Below are 21,524 nucleotides of genomic sequence, written 5' to 3'. Positions count from 1 at the left end.
ACTTTAATCTGTTTTTTAGAGCTCAGAATCCTCCAGAGGGCAAAGCTCCAGTCTGTATTCGGGAAACGAGCGCCAAAGTCGGATAGGCCCGCCGCGAGGGTCTGCTGAACACGTTTTTCTAGCCACAAAAAGCTTTGAGCAAGACCAACTTAAAATCTTTGCATGTCGAGATCACACTGTGGTCAGGTTGACTTGGGTGGCTGGTCTTGGTGGTATGGAAGCCCAAACCTCTCTAAGTCCAAATTTTCCAGATATTTCTGGATAAGTCCTTCTGTACACTACTAAGAATCCCTGGACCTCAGGGACAGAACTTAGTAGCCAGTGGATAAGTGTGACTTTTGGACACTGCCTAACCAATGAGGATAACGTTCCCAGGGGAAATCCTACCTAGTTTTGCTGTACATATTGTTTGTTTTACCACACACTGGTCCAGAATGCACTATTATAGAAGGAATTCATAAGGACACATGACTTCTGCCCTGTGTGTGCTAGTCAAAGTAATGTTTAGGGGAATGAGCTCCTCCTCTCACTGAAACAGAGCCAGGCTGACTACCATGTGTTCTAGGATTGAAGAGTTTTCCTATCCCTGGTCTTTACTTACACTAACTCGAGAGGGTAGGCCTCACGTCGGCTCCTTTGAAATTAATGAAGCGTCTGGATCCTCCCCAACTGCCCTTCCAGAGCTATTAAGGATCACGTGCCCCAAAACCAGCCCAACCTGACTAGGCCTAGGCAATTTTCCTGCTCTAGGAGCAGTTTTCATAGTTCATTAAGGTCAAGCACAGGCAGGGGCAGTTGCTGGCAGGCTATCGCAAATTCGCCTCAAGAGCTTCAGGCAGTGAAAAGGTACCTTTCCAAAAAATACTTCCCTAAATTTTATTGAAAATTCATCGCTAAATTGAATTTTTAAGAAGTATTAAAAATAATGGTTGAACCCTTTTTCCAGCTTGTCCCAAACCAGAGATAGGAAAATTAATGTATTAATCTGTACTTTTTCCTCATAGGACAGCCAGAGCCTTCCACAGCGAAAATTGTTTTTGGATGCTAGTCACTGTATTAAGACTCGAAAGAAAGGTGTTACCCCTGTCAATAGAGTTATTTTGACAGGTCGGACAGCAGGTTTCAATTGCAGCAGTCAGGCTACAATGAAAGGCCAGAAACGATGTTTTCCTTTGTCATACTAGTGGATGGTGCAGCAAGTGCTACAGTCCGCAGGTGATATTTAACATTCCATGCAAGGGGTATATTTCTGTAACATATACAACGGTCCTATAGGAAAGTTAAATATAGCAATTAGTAGTTAGCCAGCTGTACAATATTTTAGGGGTCAGAGCACATGGAATGTGGCCTGATTAGCAGTGTCCCACTGCACAGAGTATTAAAATTAGCAACATCGGTCCGAAACAAATGGGGCTAACCATGCAAAAAGGATCACTTTCGCACTGAATTATTCATGAACAACATTTTTTTCATGCGATATTAAAAAGGGTAAACAGATGTAATCTGACTAACCTCCAAGTTGGAGAGTGCCACTGGTTTCAAAGAAAACACAAGCGAAGACAAAAAACAGCCTTGCACAATCAGGCATGCAACAATGTGCATTTGAGGCTTCAAGGGCCATATGTATCATTCCAAATTGAGATTGCAAACGCCGAATTTCGCAGAATTTCGGTGTTTGTGATCGCGATTGGGCTCAGTGGTATGCATGAAAAAAAAACTGCCTTGCAAAATAAGCAATCCCAAAAATTGCGATTCCCTATTTTGTGATTGTATCTAAGGAATCGCAAATTGCTATTCTTTAAATGCAATGTAAGAAGCACAGAAAAAGTGCAATTTGACCATAAGGAATCGCAAATTACCACCAACTTCAAGTTGGTGGTAATTTGTGATTTCTCTGAAAAATTCACTTTTAAAAATTTTTCAAAGTGCCATGTGGCGCACATACATATACCCTTAGGGCATGTATGTGTGCCACATGTGCACACATGCACATTTCAGGGGTGCAACAGGGTGTTTTTTTGACACCCTGGCACCCTTGAAATTGCATTCTCAATTTGCGATTCTCTAAGTGAGAATCGCAAACTGAGCGCGTCTTCCCATTCGTTCCTATGGACCTCTAGGCCCATAGGAATGAATGGAGAGATATTCCTTAATTGCGAATTGCAATTTGCAACTAAAGAATATGTAGGATTCGCAAAATTATTTGCAAATTCTACATACATAGCGTTTTGCGATTCTCAAATAGCAATTCGCAAAAAATCGCAATTTGAGAATCGCAAAACTAGAGTTTGATACATATGGCCCTAAATGTTTTACAAAGCTCATGCAATGGCCCTCAAAAAACAAAAGCATCTCTTGATCAACTTAGTATTTTTGTTACCATTGCTATTTTTAAAATGTTTTTCAACAAATTTGCTCAGTGAGTAAGCAAATGGGTAGGATTATTTACTCAATGATTCAGATATACACCCACATTCCTAGGATTTTCTTATACTTTCATGACCTCAGAGGATTATCTTCCCAATAAATTAACAGTGAATGAGCAGACATGTATAAAACAGGAATAGTTACCAAAACTCGGAAATGTTCTCACCAGGGATTTTGGTCCTTGTTCCTTGCCCTTCATATCACAGATTACTTGCATCAGCTCTCTGGTTGAAGAGCCGAAATAGCCATTAGAAGGGTGGGGGAGTGTGGGTGGATAAAAGAGCAGTGGACATGATGTATGAGGGAGTAAAATGCCCACAAAGGCACAACTCTCCCGGCAGCAGACAAGACTCTGGAGGTGCCAGTGCTAAATTTGAGATGGTTGGGTTCCAGTGCAACATTTGCACTTAATTGTCAACATCGGTGCTTAAGACAGTCAGTCACAAGGTGGCGCTGTCAGGCAAATTTAGAGGTGACAGCAGTTACCTATTATTCAATATATATTTAAAATGACTATTACCTACCCCCAAAGTCATTTGTGGGGAGTCTGAAATAGTCAGAATTGTCACACTTGTAGGCGTATGATGGTTAGTAGTTGTGTCGTTAATATGTTTGGCAGCATGGTGTGGTGCAAGCTGCAGTGGCCTCCGGACAAGAGTCGTGGCATTTTTTGTTTTTTTTAAAACAAATTTTGCAGAACTTGGGGTACAGTGACACAAGTAATCTTTTGGAGCTAATGTCCAATCTGGGCCTACAACAAGCAATCTCAAGGGTAAGAGCTTCACTTTCCTGACCAACTTCCTAATAGTACCTCTTATGTTAATTCCTTGTCTGCCACCACCACAGATCAGGTGGTCAAACTGCTTAGGACAACTAAATCTGGCTCCCCTACAGATCCTTGTTCCACCAATACCATCGGTCTAGTCCCAGAAATTATACGATGCCAGCTGACAGGTTTTTAATAAAATCTTCTAGACCAGGGGTCTCCAACCTTTTATGTAGTCAGAGTTACTTCTGGCCAGTGAGCTACTGAACCTGTAGCAACTCGCGCATTTTTCCGAGAGACCCCCCACACACCCAGTTTTATTGACTTTAAGCCTAATTTCATCAGAGCCCATACTGTGGTTTGAACAAAATACCCAAGACAGGCCTGACTTAAGAGTTCCCTAGAACACCAAAAGGAATGACTTTAGATTTGTGACGCTTCAACACATTTCAATTAATAGGTCCAAATTTAAGGTCCAAAATTAAGACCTTTCAGTAATAGTTGTCATTGAAATAATCATTGTAATGCAGCTCTCTCTGCCCGGTCTTTCCTTCTGTACACCTTGCTGCCCCGTGTCTCTGCCCCGTTTTCCCTTCTGTTCCCCTCGCTGCCCCCATGCCTCTCTGCCCGTTCTGCCTTCTGTCGTTAGCTGCCCCTATATTTCTGTATTCTGTATTTTGCCTCTGTACCATTCGTTTTTTGTGCCCGTCTGCCCTCTGTGCCACTCGTTTTTCCCTTGTTTTTGTGCCCCTTTTGCCTTCTGTTCCACTTGTTTTTTGTGCCTTTCTACCCTCTGTTCCACTCGTTTTTTGTGCCTTTCTGCCCACTGTTTCACTCGTTTTTCCCTTGTTTTTGTGCACCTTTTGCCTTCTGTTCCACTTGTTTTTTGTGCCTTTCTGCCCTATGTTCCACTCGTTTTTGTGCCTTTCTGCCCTCTGTTCCACTCGTTTTTCCCTTGTTTGTGCCCTTCTGCCCTCTGTTCCATTTGTTTTTTGTGCCATTCTGCCCTCTGTTCCACTCGTTTTTTGTGCCTTTCTGCCCTCTGTTCCACTCGTTTTTGCTTCGTTTTTTTGTGCCCTTCTGCCCTCTGTTCCACTTGTTTTCCCCTTGTTTTTTGTGCCTTTCTGCCCTTTGTTCCACTCGTTCTTTGTGCCTTTTTCAGCAATGGAGATTGCTTTCTTTGCACTATCATAAGTCATCTCCCGATGTAAACACGGGACATCCATTAGTGCGCCGGCAGAGTAGGCACCCCCCTTTGACAAATGGCTGCCATGGGTTAACCAGCCATTTTATTGGGAGCTGGCAACCGACCTCTGGAACTGCAAAAATCAAACATTTCTCCCCATACGTTTCTGCTCCAACAAACCTCTGGTTATGTCCATAGTTCCTTCGTCAAAATACATATAGTATCTTTGCACTTACAAACAATAAAAGCACCATTGAGCTTACCTGCGGTGGAAGTTACGTCTCCTACTGCTCCGCGCTGGCACCCGTCGCACAATGGCAGACAGTGCGATGCCAGCGCGTTTTCAGTAGATGATGACTTCACAAGAGTCAGACTCTCACAAGAGGAGTCTGCAGCTCCAGGAGAGGAGAGTCATCCTCTTCGCCAGCCCCCATCCCAGCTTAGCTCCAATCAGAGCGGCTGGTTTGGATGAGGGCGGTCAAATGGAGCCGGAAAGGCTGAAGGGCTACACGAGCTACTCTCGGGGTCTCCGCGAGCTACCGGTAGAAGACCCCGGTTCTAGACAGTGGTCTTTCTATAAAAAAAATAATCCTGAACTCACCTCTTTTATCAATAAGAATCATTTGTTTGACGACTCCCAGTACGGCTTCAGGTCCGAGTACAGCACTGAGCTGGCTTTTATTAATGCAACAGAGGAAATCAGATGCACAGTGGACAGAGACAACAACGCCGCACTGATCCTGTGGGACCTCTCAGCGACATTCAACACTGTTGACCACTGTCTGCTGACAGCCATCTTCGGGATTCGGGCGTTGGTGGCTCTCCTCTACCCCTTCACAAAACATTTGTAATGGATCGAGAGCAAGTAGTGGAAATAGGCAATTCAGTATTCACCCCTTTCCAGATTCCTTGGGGGGTGCCGTAGGGCTTCTCCCTTAGTTCTTCTCTTTTTAGCTTGTATGTCACCGCATTGGCACAACTCATCAAATCCTTTGAGTTTGCCATGCTATCATACACGAATGACATCCGGATTATTGTTTCAATATCAAGCAATATTCAGGATACTGCATCTAGGTTTTACCAGAGCATGCAACAGATCAGCAAGTGGATGCTGGAAAACTGAGGTTGAACTTGGAAAAGACCAAGGTCCTACTTTTCGGATCCAATGTTCCCTTCCGGTCACCTCACTGATGGACCCAAGAACAGGGATATCTGCCCACCCCAGCCGTAAAAGCCAAGAACTTGGGGATAATTTTCAATACTAAGCTTGTTTTCGGATATCATATCAATTCAATTTCCTCCACTATCTTTCTCCTTGTAAAGATTGCTTTAAAAAATTCTGCCCATTTATTTTGGAGTCCCTTCAGAAAATGGTGGTTTCTGCCCTCATTGTGTCGAGGCTGGACTACTGCAACACCCTTTTCTTCGGTCATCAGAAGGGGCTCTTGGCCAGACTTTGAGATTTTCAAAACGCAGCTGCCAGACTATTGTTAAAAATTCCCAGGTGGAAGTCCGCTAGACCAGCAGTTGCTAACCTTCACTGGCTTCCTATGCAGGCAAGGATCAATTTCAAAGCCCTCTGTATTGCCTTTAGCTCTTAATAAAACACACAATGCAGTCTAAAAAAACCAGGAACTAATAGTATTCACTTTGGTACAAAGTGGTTTAAACTCATCATTTAAAGAAAAACACACTTAAATTCGAGAAGGAATTAATGTTAAAATATCATGCATACAGTAAATGCGTTTAATAATATCATGGTCATTTTTCGCATCAAATATAAGCAACAGCAAGATATCTGTCAGTCCATTCTTTGGATGTTTGCATCTTGATAGGACAACCCTTGCTCTCAAGGGTGCCTGGGGGACTAATATAGGCCTGTGGTTTTCTCTGCATGCGTGTGTAGAAACGTGTCCTTCACTGCAAACTGTAGTTTTTAGAGTGAAGATGCCAGAATACCTTGAGTATTTTGCTGCCTAAAGATTAAATTATTGTTTTTTGTGTGGCGCAATATGGCACATTATTCATTAGAAACAACGTGACTCTTACCAGGTATAATTTCAACGCTGGCTTTTTTCGTGTCATTGCCCAGTTTGTTGTACACCATGCAGGTGTATTCCCCAGCATCAGCCAGCGAAGCTCGATTAATCTGCAGTTCTGAGGACCTTTTCCTGAGATAAAAAGATAGTTTATGTTAAAAGTACAATTTATTCTGTAACTTTAATAAATATGGCATGCATTATCCTTTACTAAAACCGATAGCTTGCATTATAGAATGTGTAAACACAGAACTGTAAAGAGCATATATTCAATACGTTTTCTTTTGTAGGACAGGTTCTATGTCAATTATGACAAATGCGTCCCTTAAAGATACAGCAGCTACTTACATAAAAGACACTACAGATTTTTTTATCAAAATTTCTCAAGTAATTTTACCGGAAGATCAAGAGGTATGGTTATGCACGATCGACGTAAAGGCACTTTAAAGAAAACACATGGATTTTTAAACTTGACTCTATGAAGCCCTTTGGGCTCAATGACCGGCTTGAAATCTCATGTTACCTGTAATCTAACTTAATGAATCATCAGGAACACGTAATCTAATGTCACACTTTTTATGATTATACATTTTTTGTGACTTTATTTTGCAGGATTGTTTATCTGAGACATTGATCTTTTCCTACTCTTGGTAGATTTGGAATGTTTACCTGTTTGCTAGCACACTCACTTAATACATACTCAATACTATAGACACCATCTTAAGATGGCCGCCACACTTTTTCACGCTTTGCGTCTTATCGTGGTACAGCTAAGAATCATCTATTTTCACTTCCCGCTATGTTTAAACTCGCTACGTGCACTCTGCTTGTTTAACACACATCGGAAAAGACGCCTTGTCTTCCGTGAAATCTCTGCCTTGGGCATACCGGTAAGGATGTACATTTATATAGTGAGCACGTTAGACTACAAGAAATTTGATACTTAGTTTAACTATTGTTCACAAATAAGACACGGGCTGACGGCTTTAACTTTATTCAACGCACTCTTTCGCTACCGCGTCTCACGGCTAATTCACTCGCAATACACATTTCATTCCAAACATAGATTAATGGCAGAACTCCGACCTCCTGTTTGCATGTTTCGAAAGCACACGTGTTTCTAGCAGAATATCGAAGCTCACTGCTAATGACACTGGATATTCGCAACCCGCATTTATTGTTTCATGTTTTTACGCTGCTACGCCTAATTTCGAGCACTGAGCAACACTTGATCTACTGAAACTCGTTTTCAAGAGCACATTACTTATTGCACACACAGTTCAAACTAATCAGATATTTGACACTTAATAGTGTGAGTCCTCATGATATACTTTTGTTTGTAGATTCCCCTGATGAAGTGCCATTGGCACGAAATGCATTGGGATCATGATATATTGAAATAAGCATGCATTTGATGTGATGAACAACATTAAAACGGATCTCATATACGCTTGAAATAATAAACGTCTAAGCAACTATCATGGAACTGTTCAAGTTATTAACTTCATGAAAAGGGAGTGAAGTATATATCTTTGGTTGATTTGGAGAATTTGCGCCCAGAGGGTCGCCCCTTAAATATTTAAGGGCCGCATTTGTCATTGTTTTATATTAACACCTCTAGGACGACGGGGTGATACCTCCGTGGCACGCTTCAAACATTCAAGACCGGATTGATTACGCCTGTGCACAGTCAAAAAAAACTTACTTTTGTTTATTCTATGTCAATTATCATATTTGAGTAGGGGATGCATGGTGCCATAATCCAGCCCTCTGATAATGCTTCTTCAGTGAGGTGTTTGATATTCATGGAGAGTCTCTTAGTCTCCGACAAAGCCTGCTGTTCTTGGTTTGAGAGATTCATAAACGGTTTGTCAGTCCTTGAAAACAGGATCTGAATGTCGTGTCGCACTGCTTCCTCGAAAGTTAAAACCTTGGTTGGAATGGTGTGAGGTAAAGGCATAAAGTTTGAGGGTTTCTTGAGTCCCGTATTTGATTCAGTAGGTGGGTTCTCAGATTTCAGAAAGAAAAAATGTAGCATAACCTTCCTGAAGAATTGAGCTAACTCAACATTGGTCTGAAATGGATCTCCAGTAGTGGTCTGAACAAAACCAAGCCCTCGGTTAAGCACTTGAGTTTCAATAGGGAAAAGCTCTCTGGAGCTCAGATTGATGATCAAACTGTCTCTGAACTCGTGCCTGCTTGATCCCGAGGTATTTGCTCCCCGCTCCGTAAACCCATCGATTGCGGGGGGACAGTCCACTGTACTTGTCCTCTGGAGGTTCGTCTTCTGTCTCGTGTCCTTCCTTGGCCAAACCCTAAAAAAGGCTGCATATTTTGATTGTGAGGGAAGGGCATAGGGCCGAAAGGGCCCATAGGATGTGGTGGAAAAGGACCTTCAGTCATCCATGGATTAGGTGACCACCACGGGTTAAATTGATTCGGGCCGTAGATTTTACCTCTCCAATTTTTTCCATTTGCTCTGCCACGTTGTTGGTTGGTGGAGTTGCCTTGATTGCTCGAGTCTGAGTCACTGGAGGTGTTCTCAGAGGTCGAAGTCCCGTAGGTGGAGCCCCCTCAGCGTCCGTTCCTGTTATATGCAGTCGGGACATAGGTGGCGCTAGTATAAGGATAAACTTTATCCATGGCGAATTTCGCCAGATCTTTTTTGCACTTCTCAAGCTTAGCGAATAGAATATAGTCCTTGAATTCTTTAGTGGTTTTGTTATTTTCCTCTTGCTGTTTGGTAAATAACTTCCCTGTGATCTTTGTCCTGATTTGACCCTCCAGTACCTGAATCTCCATGAGCATTTTGTCGGAGACCCGTTTTGCAGTTTTAATTATTAACACGAGCCAGTCACAAGTGCATTTCCATGCTATTAGTGACCAGTCGCACAAAAAGTCTTTGTCATCTAGGAAAAGTCTAGGGGCATTGGTGACTATCAGTCCCGATGGTGCACAGTTTCCCTGGAGGTACTCAGCCATTGCGATCCCAGGTACACAAGAACAGGAGTAACTCTTTTTCAATATCAGAATCTTAGGCCATCCATCTTCATTGATCACTGGTTGGACTGGCATCGATTCTAACATACTCGGATTGTCACTTAAAATGGATTGGATTTCTTCCTCATCAATCAATCAATCAATCAATCAATCAATCAATCAATCAATGCATTTATATAGCGCACTACTCACCCAGAGGGTCTCAAGGCGCTAGGGGAGGGGGGTCCGCTACTGCTCGAACAGCCAGGTCTTGAGTTGCTTCCTGAAGGCGAGGTGGTCCTGGGTCAGGCAGAGGTGGGTCGGGAGGGAGTTCCATGTCTTGGCGGCGAGGTAGGAGAAGGACCGTCCCCCTGTGGTGGCTCTTCGGATGCGGGGGACGGCGGCGAGGGCGTGGCCGGTCGATCGAAGCTGGCATTTGGGAGCGTAGAAGTTGAGGCGGCTGTTGAGGTATCCTGGGCCAGACCTAAATGTCGCCATTGTCAGATCAGAAGAAAAGGAAGAGGCAGTTGTCTATTGTGAGGGAAACTTTCTCGAAGTTATGGTTCGTCGGTTTGGGATATACTTGTGGAGCTCTGCTTCACACTGGCCCAAGCTACTATGAAGAATTAAAGGAACAAAGGAAAAAAGGACCCGCAGTCATGCAACTGCACTAAGTAACAACACACATGGAGAGAGTAGGGTCCAAGGGAAATATTTAAAGACCCAAACACAGTTATAACCCCTTAAGCAGAACACTATATATATTAATAATACCTGTGGGTCTAGAGAAACTCAGGTCTCTGTGTTCAAAATGTGTCTAATCTACTACAAGATACATCTGGACCCATCACTGTGTGATATGGATTCCCATCAGTTACACACTCTGGACCACCCTTCTTGTCATCATTTGGGCCAGTCTCACCAAGTGGTATGTCCACAACATACATATAGTACACTAAGATAGTGGTAACCGAAAAGCAGTGCACAAAAAAAATTGAGTGAAAGTGATGTGGTTAAAAATGGATAGTGGGTGCACAAATGACTTTAATGAGTAGCAGTCCACTTCCAAGATTAAAAGACGTGAAGTGCAAAATGACTGTAGTTTTTAACAAATATCTACTGCATGTATGGAAAGGTCAACATGTTTCTGCAGTTGACAGATACTAAGTGTATCACCTGCTTCTTCAGGACCAAGAGAATATTTTGCTACTGCTTAAAAAGTGCGTGCGTGCATAATAGAAATTATATAAATACTAGGATATCACCTGAGTAGGCCCTCTCAATGCTCCTGTTTAGGAGAAGCTGATTTCCACAAACGAGAGGAATCATGTGCAGACGACACATATAAAAGAAAACAGAAAAAATGGGACAATATATTAATGAAAGTTATCACTCCTGAGTTTCAACAGTTGAAATTACTTGTATACTTGTGTATCTCAAGTGCATTACCCAACCATTTATTGTTTGGATATGCCTCTCACTCACCTAAAGTTTGAGGGACTGGCGCCGCTCCTCACCTGGCCACAGCGCAGGAAATAGGGGCACCGCTCTACTTAAATCCACATCTACTGATGAGGGAAACTATCCCGAAACTTGGGCCATGCCTCTGGTCTAGAGATCCTGGGAACCACAAGTACTTACTTGCACCAACTTTGGTGAACCACTCATGAACTTTTCTTTCAACTCTTCAAACTAAATGCACTTCATATACCAGAGTGCTCAGGGGCGATCCGGAGGAGAGGCTAGCGGTGTGCGATCCATCGTAGATTTCTAGTCTCTGTGAACGTCAGGCAGTGTTTAGTTTTCAGCAATTTGTTCCTTTTCCTTCCACGTTCATTGATTCCCCTAGGAGCAATTTTATTATTAGTTCTCGAAATTATTACCGAAAATTGGACAAGGAAATGATCAGTCCAGCATAGAGGTAATATATCCTCCATCTTTACACATTTATTATCTGCAAATATTAAGTCTAAAACATGCCCACACTGGTGCGTTGGGTGCATCACCAGCTCTTGCATATTTATGCTCTCACAGGCTTGAAGCAGTTCTTTCAACGCAGGGTCTAGATTCCCATTTTCCCAGAAAATCACCTAGGATGTTCATTTTAGAGTGGGTGAGTGACATATTATAGATAGTGTCAATTAATGCTTGATGCTGAGGACTCCGCGAACCAGTAGGTCTATAGCAGATTATGCTGGTAAGCAATTGTCCTTTGACATCTTTAAGGGAGAATCCTAAAAGTTCAATATCCTCTAATTCATCCACCTCCATAGGGGAAAACTTCCATATATCCTTATAGATCACTCTCAGCTCTCCTTTCTCTTCCAGTGAGCCGTGGATTGTGGAAAGCTTTGTAGCACGGGAGGCATGCTAACCCCAACTCAACCTCCAAGTCCTGTCGGGTCCATGTTTCAGTTAGAAATAGTGCATCCAAACTGTGGTCTTCTAACATAAGATGTATCTCCTGGTGATGTTTAACCAGGGATTTAGTAATTAACCAGGCCACACTTGAGGTTGTCTGTGCTATTTTTCACTGAGATTGCATTTATATCTCTTAATTCTGTAGATTTGGGTGCCTCCCCTCCCTGCTCACCTATTAGCAAAGGTTGTTCCCTTGAGTAGCGGTAGCGGACATCCCCGGTCGGGTAGCGTCCCTGACCGGCAGCATGGCTGGCACGGTGTGTGGCCGGGCTTGCCTTTTGCACGCCGGTGGTGCGCCCGCTGCAAGTGTACACTGCGCACTCGCGTTTCCATCTCCTTAAGTAGGGAGGGAAACCTCTTTACTACGAATAGCTAGAACGCCGACCAAGATGGTGAATGCTCGGTGACTCGCTTGTACAGGCGGTGTTACACCAGCTCACCCTGGTCAGGTAAAGTGCAAATGCTAATACAATTAGTAGGGGAGGATATTAAAATGCAGTAGCAGTTATTTCCACAATTAAAAAAATATATATTACACAATGCAATTCAAAAACGCTTCACTTCCAGAGCCCTTCAATTTCAGTAGCAATTAAAAGTGCTTCACTTTTCAGAGCATGCAGATTCCGTTTGGGGATTGTGGTTGTAATACGTGCAGAGGTGTAATCTTACTGTCTGCTGTGTGCTCGCTGTGAGAAGTTGGCCTGGTATATGATGCTCACTAGTTCTAGTGATCACCTTGTACCATGCCAAGCAACCCTTATGATGATTGGTTGTAAGTCAACCTTATAGACCAGCTATCCTAGTAGCGTGGACAAAGCAGTCTTAGGCTAAACTCTGTAAAGGCATGTGAAGCAAGCTGTTTTACCATACACAAACCCATTGAATACCAAATGAAAGGACACCACAAAGATATATATTGAAAATATATATATATTTATTTACTACAAATATCCCCTATAATCTTTATGAGCACAGAAGCAAATGCGTTAAAACAAAACACAGTTTAAATATACAAAAGTTGCACAATATGGATGAGCCCTAGGGGCCACCTAAACCATATACTAAAATAGTGGTATAAGTACCACGAATCGAAAAGGAAGTAGGCCTAAGGCCTGGGGAATCGCTGGAGCTGTTCGGGACTAACAGTGAAGAAGTCGGGAAAGGCCCGCGGGACTCGGGTGCAGCGCTTAAAGCACACGCATACAACAATGCAATGTCAATGGTGCGTAAAAGTTACAAAGTTACTGAAAAGGGAACCTTCCGGATGACCTAGAACCTAGCAACTTGGAAAATAGACACTAGAGGTGTATTGCTACACAGGGGCACCGGAGTGCCAGGTTTACCTCACCCACAGGAGGCGGGTGCATATGTCTCAAAGTGTGTCGGGTTTCGTCGCGCTGGTCTATGGAGCCTGTAGACGAAGATGCTGCAGGCGGGTCGTCGTGGAGAGTTCCGGTGGATCCAAGGGTGGATCTGTAGAGGTGAAGACCTGAAAGCAGAGGGGACAATGTTCAAAGTCACAAGCCAGTGACTACTGTGGAACCAGGCGATGTCGGGTGCAAACAGGCGAAGATTGTCTCTGCAGCCACGTGGACACGAAGAGGTCGAGGACGTCTAGGCGTCGGTCACGAGCTGTCCCGCAAAGGCTCTAGCTGATGGCGGTGTCTGCTTCTTGATCGGAGCAAACAAGCCTTGGCTAATGCAAGCCACGCAGGAAGTGATGCAAGCTTCTCACTCTGACCAGCAAGGTCAGAGGGGGTGCTCCTTTTTACAGGAGCGAGGGCCAGTCTGGAGCAACCAGACCAGCGGTGTAGTTTTCGGATTTCGTCGCAAGATGGCCACTAGCCAACGGACTAGTACCCGGGATGGCGCGTCGAGTGGCAAAGTGCAAAAGGGCCCCACGCAGATCGTGGAGATGCTGGGGGGCTGACCTTCGGTGCAGATGCTGCTCGGGGCTGGGGCTTCTCAAACCCCAAAGCACAGCGTTGAGGGTGCCTCGGGTGCTGCGCAGTAAGCTTCTCGGGGGTCTTTCGAGATGGCCGGTCCCACGTCTCTCGGTGCCTCCACAGGTCTCTTCTTTTCAGGAACTGTGGATCGGGCTCTGAGATGTCTGGGAGTCTGGGTCTCGTCGGGCTCGGGCTCCGGCAGGAGGCGGCGGCAAACCAGACGTCGAGTTTCTGGATGGTGCCTGTATTCACAGGGTGGTCAATCGTTGGCCACAAGGGAGATGCTCTTCAGTCTTCTGTGCAGCAGAATGTCGAAGTCCAGTTTTCTTCTTAGTTTCAAGTCGAGTTCAGGATGATCTGAAGTCTTGGGACTCAGGGGGGCGGAGCTTGCCAGCAACGATGGAGGACGCTTAAGCGTTGAGCTCCGCGCCGTCACCAGCAATATCCTGCTCAAAATCCTTAAATCACAGAGCCTGCGGATCATCGGGGTGTGGGATAGCCCCCTGTTGCTGTTTGCGCCCATCGGAAGCGCCGCACGAAAAATCCGGTGCCGACGGACGGAGCCAGAGTGAGTGTAGGCGAGCGAGCGGACTAGGCCCTGGACGCCGGACTTTCCTGGGAAGCTGCCCGGCTTGCGTGAGCTTGCGTGCGGCTTGGGAGAGGAGATCGGCCCCCGGGCCAACAGACCCTTCGCTGGGACCCGGAACCCCTGGGCAGTGCAGATCGGAGGAAAGGCGCCGGAGGGTGAGTCCGGGCTGCGCAGCTGCCGAGCGGAGGCAGGGGGTGCCACGGACCCAGACGATCGGGGACAAGAAGGAGCGAGTATGAGGCAAGCCGGGCTCTAGGCGGCGGGGCCGCGAGCTCCCCATTTGCGCCGCCCCGGAATCGGTTGTTGACCCTGGGACCAGGTCAGCGGTGAAAACTGAAGCATGAGGCTTAGCAGTGCTGTCCTGGAGACCTGCGATTTGGGCTGGGCCACACGAGGCTGACTTTGTGAATCCTGGCTCCTTCCTTGCTGCGGCTGGGTTGAGCCTGGTGCAGGGGTCCAGTGATCTGATCTGACTGGCGGGCGATCGGAGGCGCAGAGATCGGCTTGGAGAGACGCAGAGGGATCGGTAGCCGCTGGTCGCCTGAAGCCCCCCGGTGGTCAGCCGGACTTTGCCATCAGCGCCACGCCACCTAACGAAGAGTGTTCCCCCAGAGCACGGTAGGGAGGAGGTATTGCTGGATCCGTTAAGGGCATAGGGGAAACACGGTGGAGGGGCCCCTGGACTGGAATTGGCAGGCATAACCGAACTGGAAGATCGCGGCTGCACTGGTCGTGAGAGCAAATAAGTGAGACGCACTGCACAGTCAAACTCAGGACACGCTTAGCTACCCTCGATCGGGGAAGTAGGCGGGAAGGAGTCCCTGTGCTGTTGAGTGGGGGTGCCGGAGCCCTCCCACTCCACTGTTTCAAACCGTGCTGCGCACTACAGGACGCCCTACGCAGAGTGCGTACTCCCCACGTGAAGAGGGGCAGCGATCCCATTAAGCACATCGGAGCTTTCTGACACGTAACTGGTGGCTGGATAATTATATCTGGAACTGCTGCCCCACACGTGCGGTGAGGCCGGCCATCGCTGATACTTGGCCAGCCGCCATGGGCAAGAGTGACAAAACACAGACCAAGCTGGCATTCGAGCAGCGCAAAACGAGGGCGCCGGACCCTCCAGCAGTAGCCTCGCCGCAGCAGGACAGGAGACCGGAGGGCACACTGTATTCGGACATCAAAGATATGCTGGTGTCAATGGAGAAAGGTCTGCAGGAAAGCATGACAAATATTGGGTCCAAAATCGACGCCCTCACGTTCCGCATGGACCGTATGTCGGAGAGGGTGGACAAACACGCGGAACGTCTCGACATGTCGGAGAGGCGGCTGGCCGAAGTCGAAGAAGCGCAGACAGAATTAGACAAAGATCGCAAGCAGATGGGTAGGCTACTCCAGGTCATACAAGACAAGTCAGAAGACTTGGAAGCCCACTCGAGGCGCTCGAACATACGCATTACAGGGGTTGCGGAGACAACCCAAACTGGAAAGATGGAACTCTTTGTGGAGAGGCTCCTGGTTACTCTGCTCGGAGACGACATCTTCTCTTCGATGTTCATCGTAGAAAGAGCGCATCGCACATTGGGACCTCGCCCGCGCACGGGGGCACCCCCGAGGCCGATAATTGCGAAGCCTTTGAACTATAGGGATAGGGACGCAGCGTTGCGTGTTGCAAGAGAAAAGGGGAAACTACATTTTTAAGGTATGGACATCTCCCTATTCCCTGATTTCACCGCGAAAGTGCAGGAGGAACGGCGGCACTTCGCACCATATAAAAAGCAGCTCAGAGACATCGGGCTGGATTACGCCATGCTGTATCCGGCAAAACTTCGGATCAACAGACAAGGACATTCGCACTTCTTCACGGACCCTGCTGAACTCAAGAAGTCTTTGAAGGTGTGGGCTAAGGAGGAAAGGAACAGCCCGAGGAGTCACGATGACGGACAAGACGATAGCAGCCGCCTGGATGAGCAGGAATAGACTAACTGTCGCAATCTAGGCCTCTCTGGTGGCGCTCCTGCTGGGGGCTGTATAATGTTGCAGGTGCGACTAACTTGGTATGCGGAGCAGTGCCGGTATATGGGGACCTGGGAGTCCTGAGAGAGCACCATTGCACCTACACTGGGTGAGATCATTTCATTATCACTTTGCCAATTTCCGGGTGGGGGATGTCGCCCTGTGCTGAGCGGGGACAGCCTTCCACGCACGATGCAATGTATATCAATCGTTGACACTGACACTCATCGTGATAGCGGTGAAAGGTGGGGGGGGGGCTCCTCTTAAGAGGCGCACTGGGATGTGTAGTAGGCTCATGTTGATTGCTCCTAAGGGGTGATGGCGCCGGAGTGATGATTGTAGCGCACCTTACTGGAGTGCTGGGACGCGCATACATGGCAACCTCTGCCCTAGCGCTTTTCGCACTGATGGTCCTTTGTGGGACCAGTTGGGATTGTTTTTTGTATGACTACAACGTAAGTAGGGAGGGGGGTGGGCTGGGACTCTGCCAGGCCAGGTTGGGGGTGGCCGACTGTGGGAGGGGGGAGGCTGTGTGGAAGGGGTTTCTTGCTTCTGATCTGTTGTGGGAGGGGGGGGCAGGATTGGTAAACATGCTAGGCCAAGTTGGGGGTGGTCGGCTGTGGGTGGAGGGAGGGGGACTCATGAGACGAGGGGGAAGTTATTGTTTGGATGTTTCTTCACGAAATACACTGCCTCGGGGGACACAAAGCGCTTGCTACAGCCTACTGAATGTTCAGGTTATGGCCAACCTTGTACTCCTGACTACACACATAGAATTCATGACACACCCTCATGGCTGAGGTAACCAGAATGCAGACGAACGAACGGCCCTTCTTGCTAAGTGCCCTCACATGGAATGTTAAGGGTCTGAACGACTATAGAAAACTTAGGAAAGTGTTAGGCTACCTTGGACGCCACAATATCGATATAGCACTCTTGCAGGAGACGCACTTACCGCTTGCGAGTAGAATGCTGCACACTAAGGGCCTCACAGGGCGTATAGCAGCAGCGGGATTCACCACACATGCGAGGGGGGTTATCACGTGGGTGAACCGAAAAAACAAACATCCAGATACAGACTTTGGGAGCGGACACGGAGGGCAGGTATGTTATAGCATCCTGTAAGGGCCTGGGGATGGACCTGCTAGTGGTTAATACTTATAGCCCCAACTATGACTCCCCTGAATTCTTTGACACACTAGCCAGTGAGATAGCTAGGCACGGTCACCCTCATGTACTGTGGGGAGGGGATTTTAATTTAACGCTTAACCCGGACATAGATAGATCATTGCCCCCCCCCCCCCCCGCAGACCCTCGGCGGCCGCGCAATCACTCACAGCAAAGTTAATAATGCTAAATATGGATGACGTATGGAGGAGTAGAAACGTAGGGAGGGGCGGCTTTACACACTATTCTGCATTCCACGAAATACACAAGAGAATAGACTACTGGTTTGCCACTGCAGGGATCAATCGCACTGTCCGGCAGTGCAAGGTGCTTCCGCGCACACTCTCTGACCACTCCCCGGTACTAATAACCCTGGAAACCCCTGCGAGATGGATCGCTCCCTTCACGTGGCGATTCCCGCCTTCTCCCTTCTGGACCCGATCTTCCGCGGGGAACTCGCGGAAGCGATTGATGTGTTCTTCGAGAAGAATGTGGGTTCAGTGGAAGACTTTCAAACAATCTGGGAGGCGTTTAAGGTCTATATACGGGGCATTGCGATGTCTAAGCACTCTAGCGTCCTGAAGGCGACAAGGACCAAACTGGCTGAGCTGGAACAACAGGTGCTTGAGGGACAAAGAAGCTCTGGACCAGACGAGGCAGTAGAAGGAGAGATTAAGCGCCTTCTGGTGGAATACCACGAGGCAGCTGACAGGGAGGTCCAGCACCTAGGAAAGTATGCCACAGGCAGAACATACGGCGAGGGAGAACGGCCAGGATCAGTATTGGCTAATATTATCAAGGGTCGTATGGGAAAGGTGCAAATTTCGGAACTCAGAAACGCAGAAGGAGACAGGGTGACGGACGAGGCAGAAATAGCTGCAGTCTTCAGAGACTACTATTCGGAATTGTACTCTTCCAAAAGTGGAGACATGTCAGCCGAGATTCTAGACTATCTGGAGCATATAAAGCTTCCGTTCCTCCCAAATTCCGACGGGAATTCCTCATGTGCCCCTTGCAACTGGACGAGGTTAGAGATGCTCTGGCCACTATGAGGTCAGGCAGCGCGCCAGGTATAGATGGGTTATCAGTCGAATTTTATAAAACTTTCCAAGACCAACTTTTGCCGCACATGCTTACACTCCTGGAAGAAGTCTGTGATCAGGGCAGCATGCCTAGCTCTATGAGGGAGGCGATGATTATTACTATTCTAAAACCAGGTAAGCCGCATGACGACTGTGGTTCATACCGCTCTCTCTCTCTGCTTAATGTGGACACCAAATTATATGCTGAGGTACTGGCAACTAGACTGGCGATGTTGGCCACTGACCTAGTGGCCCCGGAACAAGCGGGTTTCATGCCTTCCAGAAATCTGACTTACAACATCAGGACAGTGTTAGGGACTATCCAACACGTCAAGCAAGACGTACAGGCGGTAGCGCTATTCCTGGACATGGAGAAGGCGTTCGACTCCGTAGAATGGCCGTTCCTTCTCATGGTGCTCCGGCGTATGGGGCTTGGCGAACCCTTCATTCAAATGGTGGGCGCGCTTTATGAAGGCCCTTCAGCTAGGGTGCGCGTGGGAAACGCGATCTCTCAACCTCTATACATAGGCAGGGGCACCCATCAGGGATTGCAAATGCTACTTACCAGTATGCATCTGTTCTTGGCATGTAGGGCTGCTGACATTCATATCTGTGCATAGATCGCCACCTAGTGTTGGGTCCGGATGATTGCACATTGTTGTCCTGGAAGAGTCTTCGAAGTATCACAAGATAGGTGGCTCCTCCCCTGGACTACAGTGCGCATGGGCATCGCCTCCATCCCCAGATTGTTTTTAGCCATTGGCAGAGATGGAGTGAAGAATGTGAGTGATGACCATGCTATGAGCATATGCATGAATGAATACTGCAGCTGCTACAGGCGCCGGGGAGGAGGGTGGGCGATATGAATGTCAGCAGCCCTACATGCCAAGAACAGATGCATACTGGTAAGTAGCATTTGCAGTTCGAGGCATGTGGGCTGCTGAATTCATATCTGTGCATAGAATACATAGCAGTCCCTCCATTATCGGCGGCCGCCCGTGCCAGCTGCAGCGGTCTGAAAAAGTGTTTTTAGAACAGCCTGACCAACAGCTGCCTGCTGTTTGGAATGCACGTCTACACAGTAGTGCTTAGTGAAAGTATGTGTGGTAGACCATGTGGCTGCTCTACAGATATCTTCTAAGGGAATGTTACCTAGGAAAGCCATAGAGGCCCCCAACTTTCTGGTGGAGTGGGCCCTCGGTGGGATAGTGAGGGTGCGCTTAGCTTTAGCGTAACAGATCTGAATGCACTTTACTATCCACCTAGCAATCCCTGCTTTTGAGATAGCGTTTCCCTTGTGGTGTGTGGCAAAAGCAACAAAAAGCTGCTTGGTTTTGCGAAAATCTTTTGTTCTGTCTACATAATACATCAAGGCCCTCTTAACATCAAGGGTGTGGAGCATGCGCTCCGCCAGCGTCTCTGGGTTTTGGAAAAACACCGGCAATTCAATTGTCTGGTTTAAGTGGAATTGGGATACCACTTTGGGTAGGAATTTAGGGTTAGTGCGGAGCACCACCCTGTTAGCATGTACCTGGAAGTAAGGTTCTTGGATGGTGAGCGCCTGCAGCTCGCTAACCCTCCGTAGCGATGTAATTGCTACTAAGAACGCAACCTTCCAAGTCAGAAACTGAAGCTCACAAGAGTGCAGTGGCTCAAAGGGAGGACCCATCAGCCTCGTAAGAACCACATTGAGGTTCCATTCTGGAGCTGGTGGGGTCCTTGGTGGAATGACCCTTTTGAGTCCTTCCAGAAAGGCCTTGATAGCAGGGACCTTAAAGAGTGACAGGTGCTGCCTATTGTGGAGGTATGCTGCCATAGCAGACAGGTGAATGCGGATGGAAGAGTATGCCAGATTGCATTGGTACAGGTGGAACAGGTAATAAATGATGTTTTGAATGGAAGCATCTAGCGGGTCAATTTCGTGGTTAACACAGTAGATGACAAACCTCTTCCATTTAGCCGCATAACAAGCTCTAGTAGTGGGCTTCCTTGCCTCCCGAATGATGTTCATGCAAGCGGGAGGTAGATTAAGGTAGCCAAACTCTAGGACTTCAGGAGCCAGATCGCCAGGTTGAGCTGTTGCGGATCTGGGTGCTGAATGTCACCATGGCTCTGCGTCAGAAGGCTGGGTGTGAGATGTAGCCTCTGATGCGGTACCACGGACAGTTCTAGAAACGTGGTGTACCATGGTTGGCGAGCCCACGTTGGAGCAACCAGGATGAGAGTCATCGAGTGCTGCCTGAGCTTGCGTGCCACCAGCGGTATCAGAGGTGCTGGGGGAAAAGCGTACGCAAATTTGCCTGACCAGTTCATCCACATCGCATTGCCCTGTGATTGGGGGTGTGGGAACCTGGCGGCGAAGCTTTGGCATTTTGCGTTCTCCTTTGTGGCGAACAGGTCTATCTCTGGATGACCCCACCTTTGGAAGTACGGTTGGAGTACTGATGGATGTATCTCCCACTCGTGCATCTGATGGCTGTGCCTGCTGAGCAGATCCGCCATCTGATTGTCCTTGCCCGGGAGATGCTCTGCCATGAGGAAGATGTTCCTCTGAATGGCCCACTTCCACATGCTCTGAGCCAGATGAGACAGCTGTGGAGAGTGCGTGCCTCCCTGCTTCTGGATGTAGTACATGGCTGTCATGTTGTCCGTCCGGATCAACACGACTTTGTTGCACAGATGTACTTTGAACGCCTTCAAGGCCATGAAGATTGCCATCAGTTCCAACACATTGATGTGCAACCTCCTTTGCTGTAGTGTCCATAGTCCCTGCACAGTGTAATGGAGTACATGCGCTCCCCATCCCTGGAGAGAGGCGTCCGTCGTCAGGATAATCTGTGGGACAGGCTCCTGGAATGGTCGGCCCTTGCAAAGGTTGTGTGGATTCCACCAATGCAGAGAGTTGT

At 47.3% G+C, this 21,524-nt stretch overlaps 1 protein-coding gene across 2 annotated transcripts in view; it reads right to left on the bottom strand.

Annotated features, from left to right (window-relative positions):
- NRG1 (neuregulin 1) overlaps positions 1-21,524 on the bottom strand; it is a 1,782,260-nt gene that overhangs the window by 1,282,602 nt on the left and 478,134 nt on the right. For both annotated transcript variants that reach the window (XM_086961809.1, XM_086961808.1), the window contains exon 3: positions 6,429-6,550. In XM_086961809.1, the coding sequence (XP_086817935.1) occupies positions 6,429-6,550 (122 nt within the window). The remainder of the gene's footprint in view (positions 1-6,428; positions 6,551-21,524) is intronic.

The sequence above is a fragment of the Lissotriton vulgaris genome, chromosome 3_1 (assembly GCF_964263255.1).
Source record: "Lissotriton vulgaris chromosome 3_1, aLisVul1.2, whole genome shotgun sequence".
Lineage (NCBI taxonomy): Eukaryota > Metazoa > Chordata > Amphibia > Caudata > Salamandridae > Lissotriton > Lissotriton vulgaris.
This window is presented reverse-complemented; position numbering and strand designations above follow the sequence as displayed.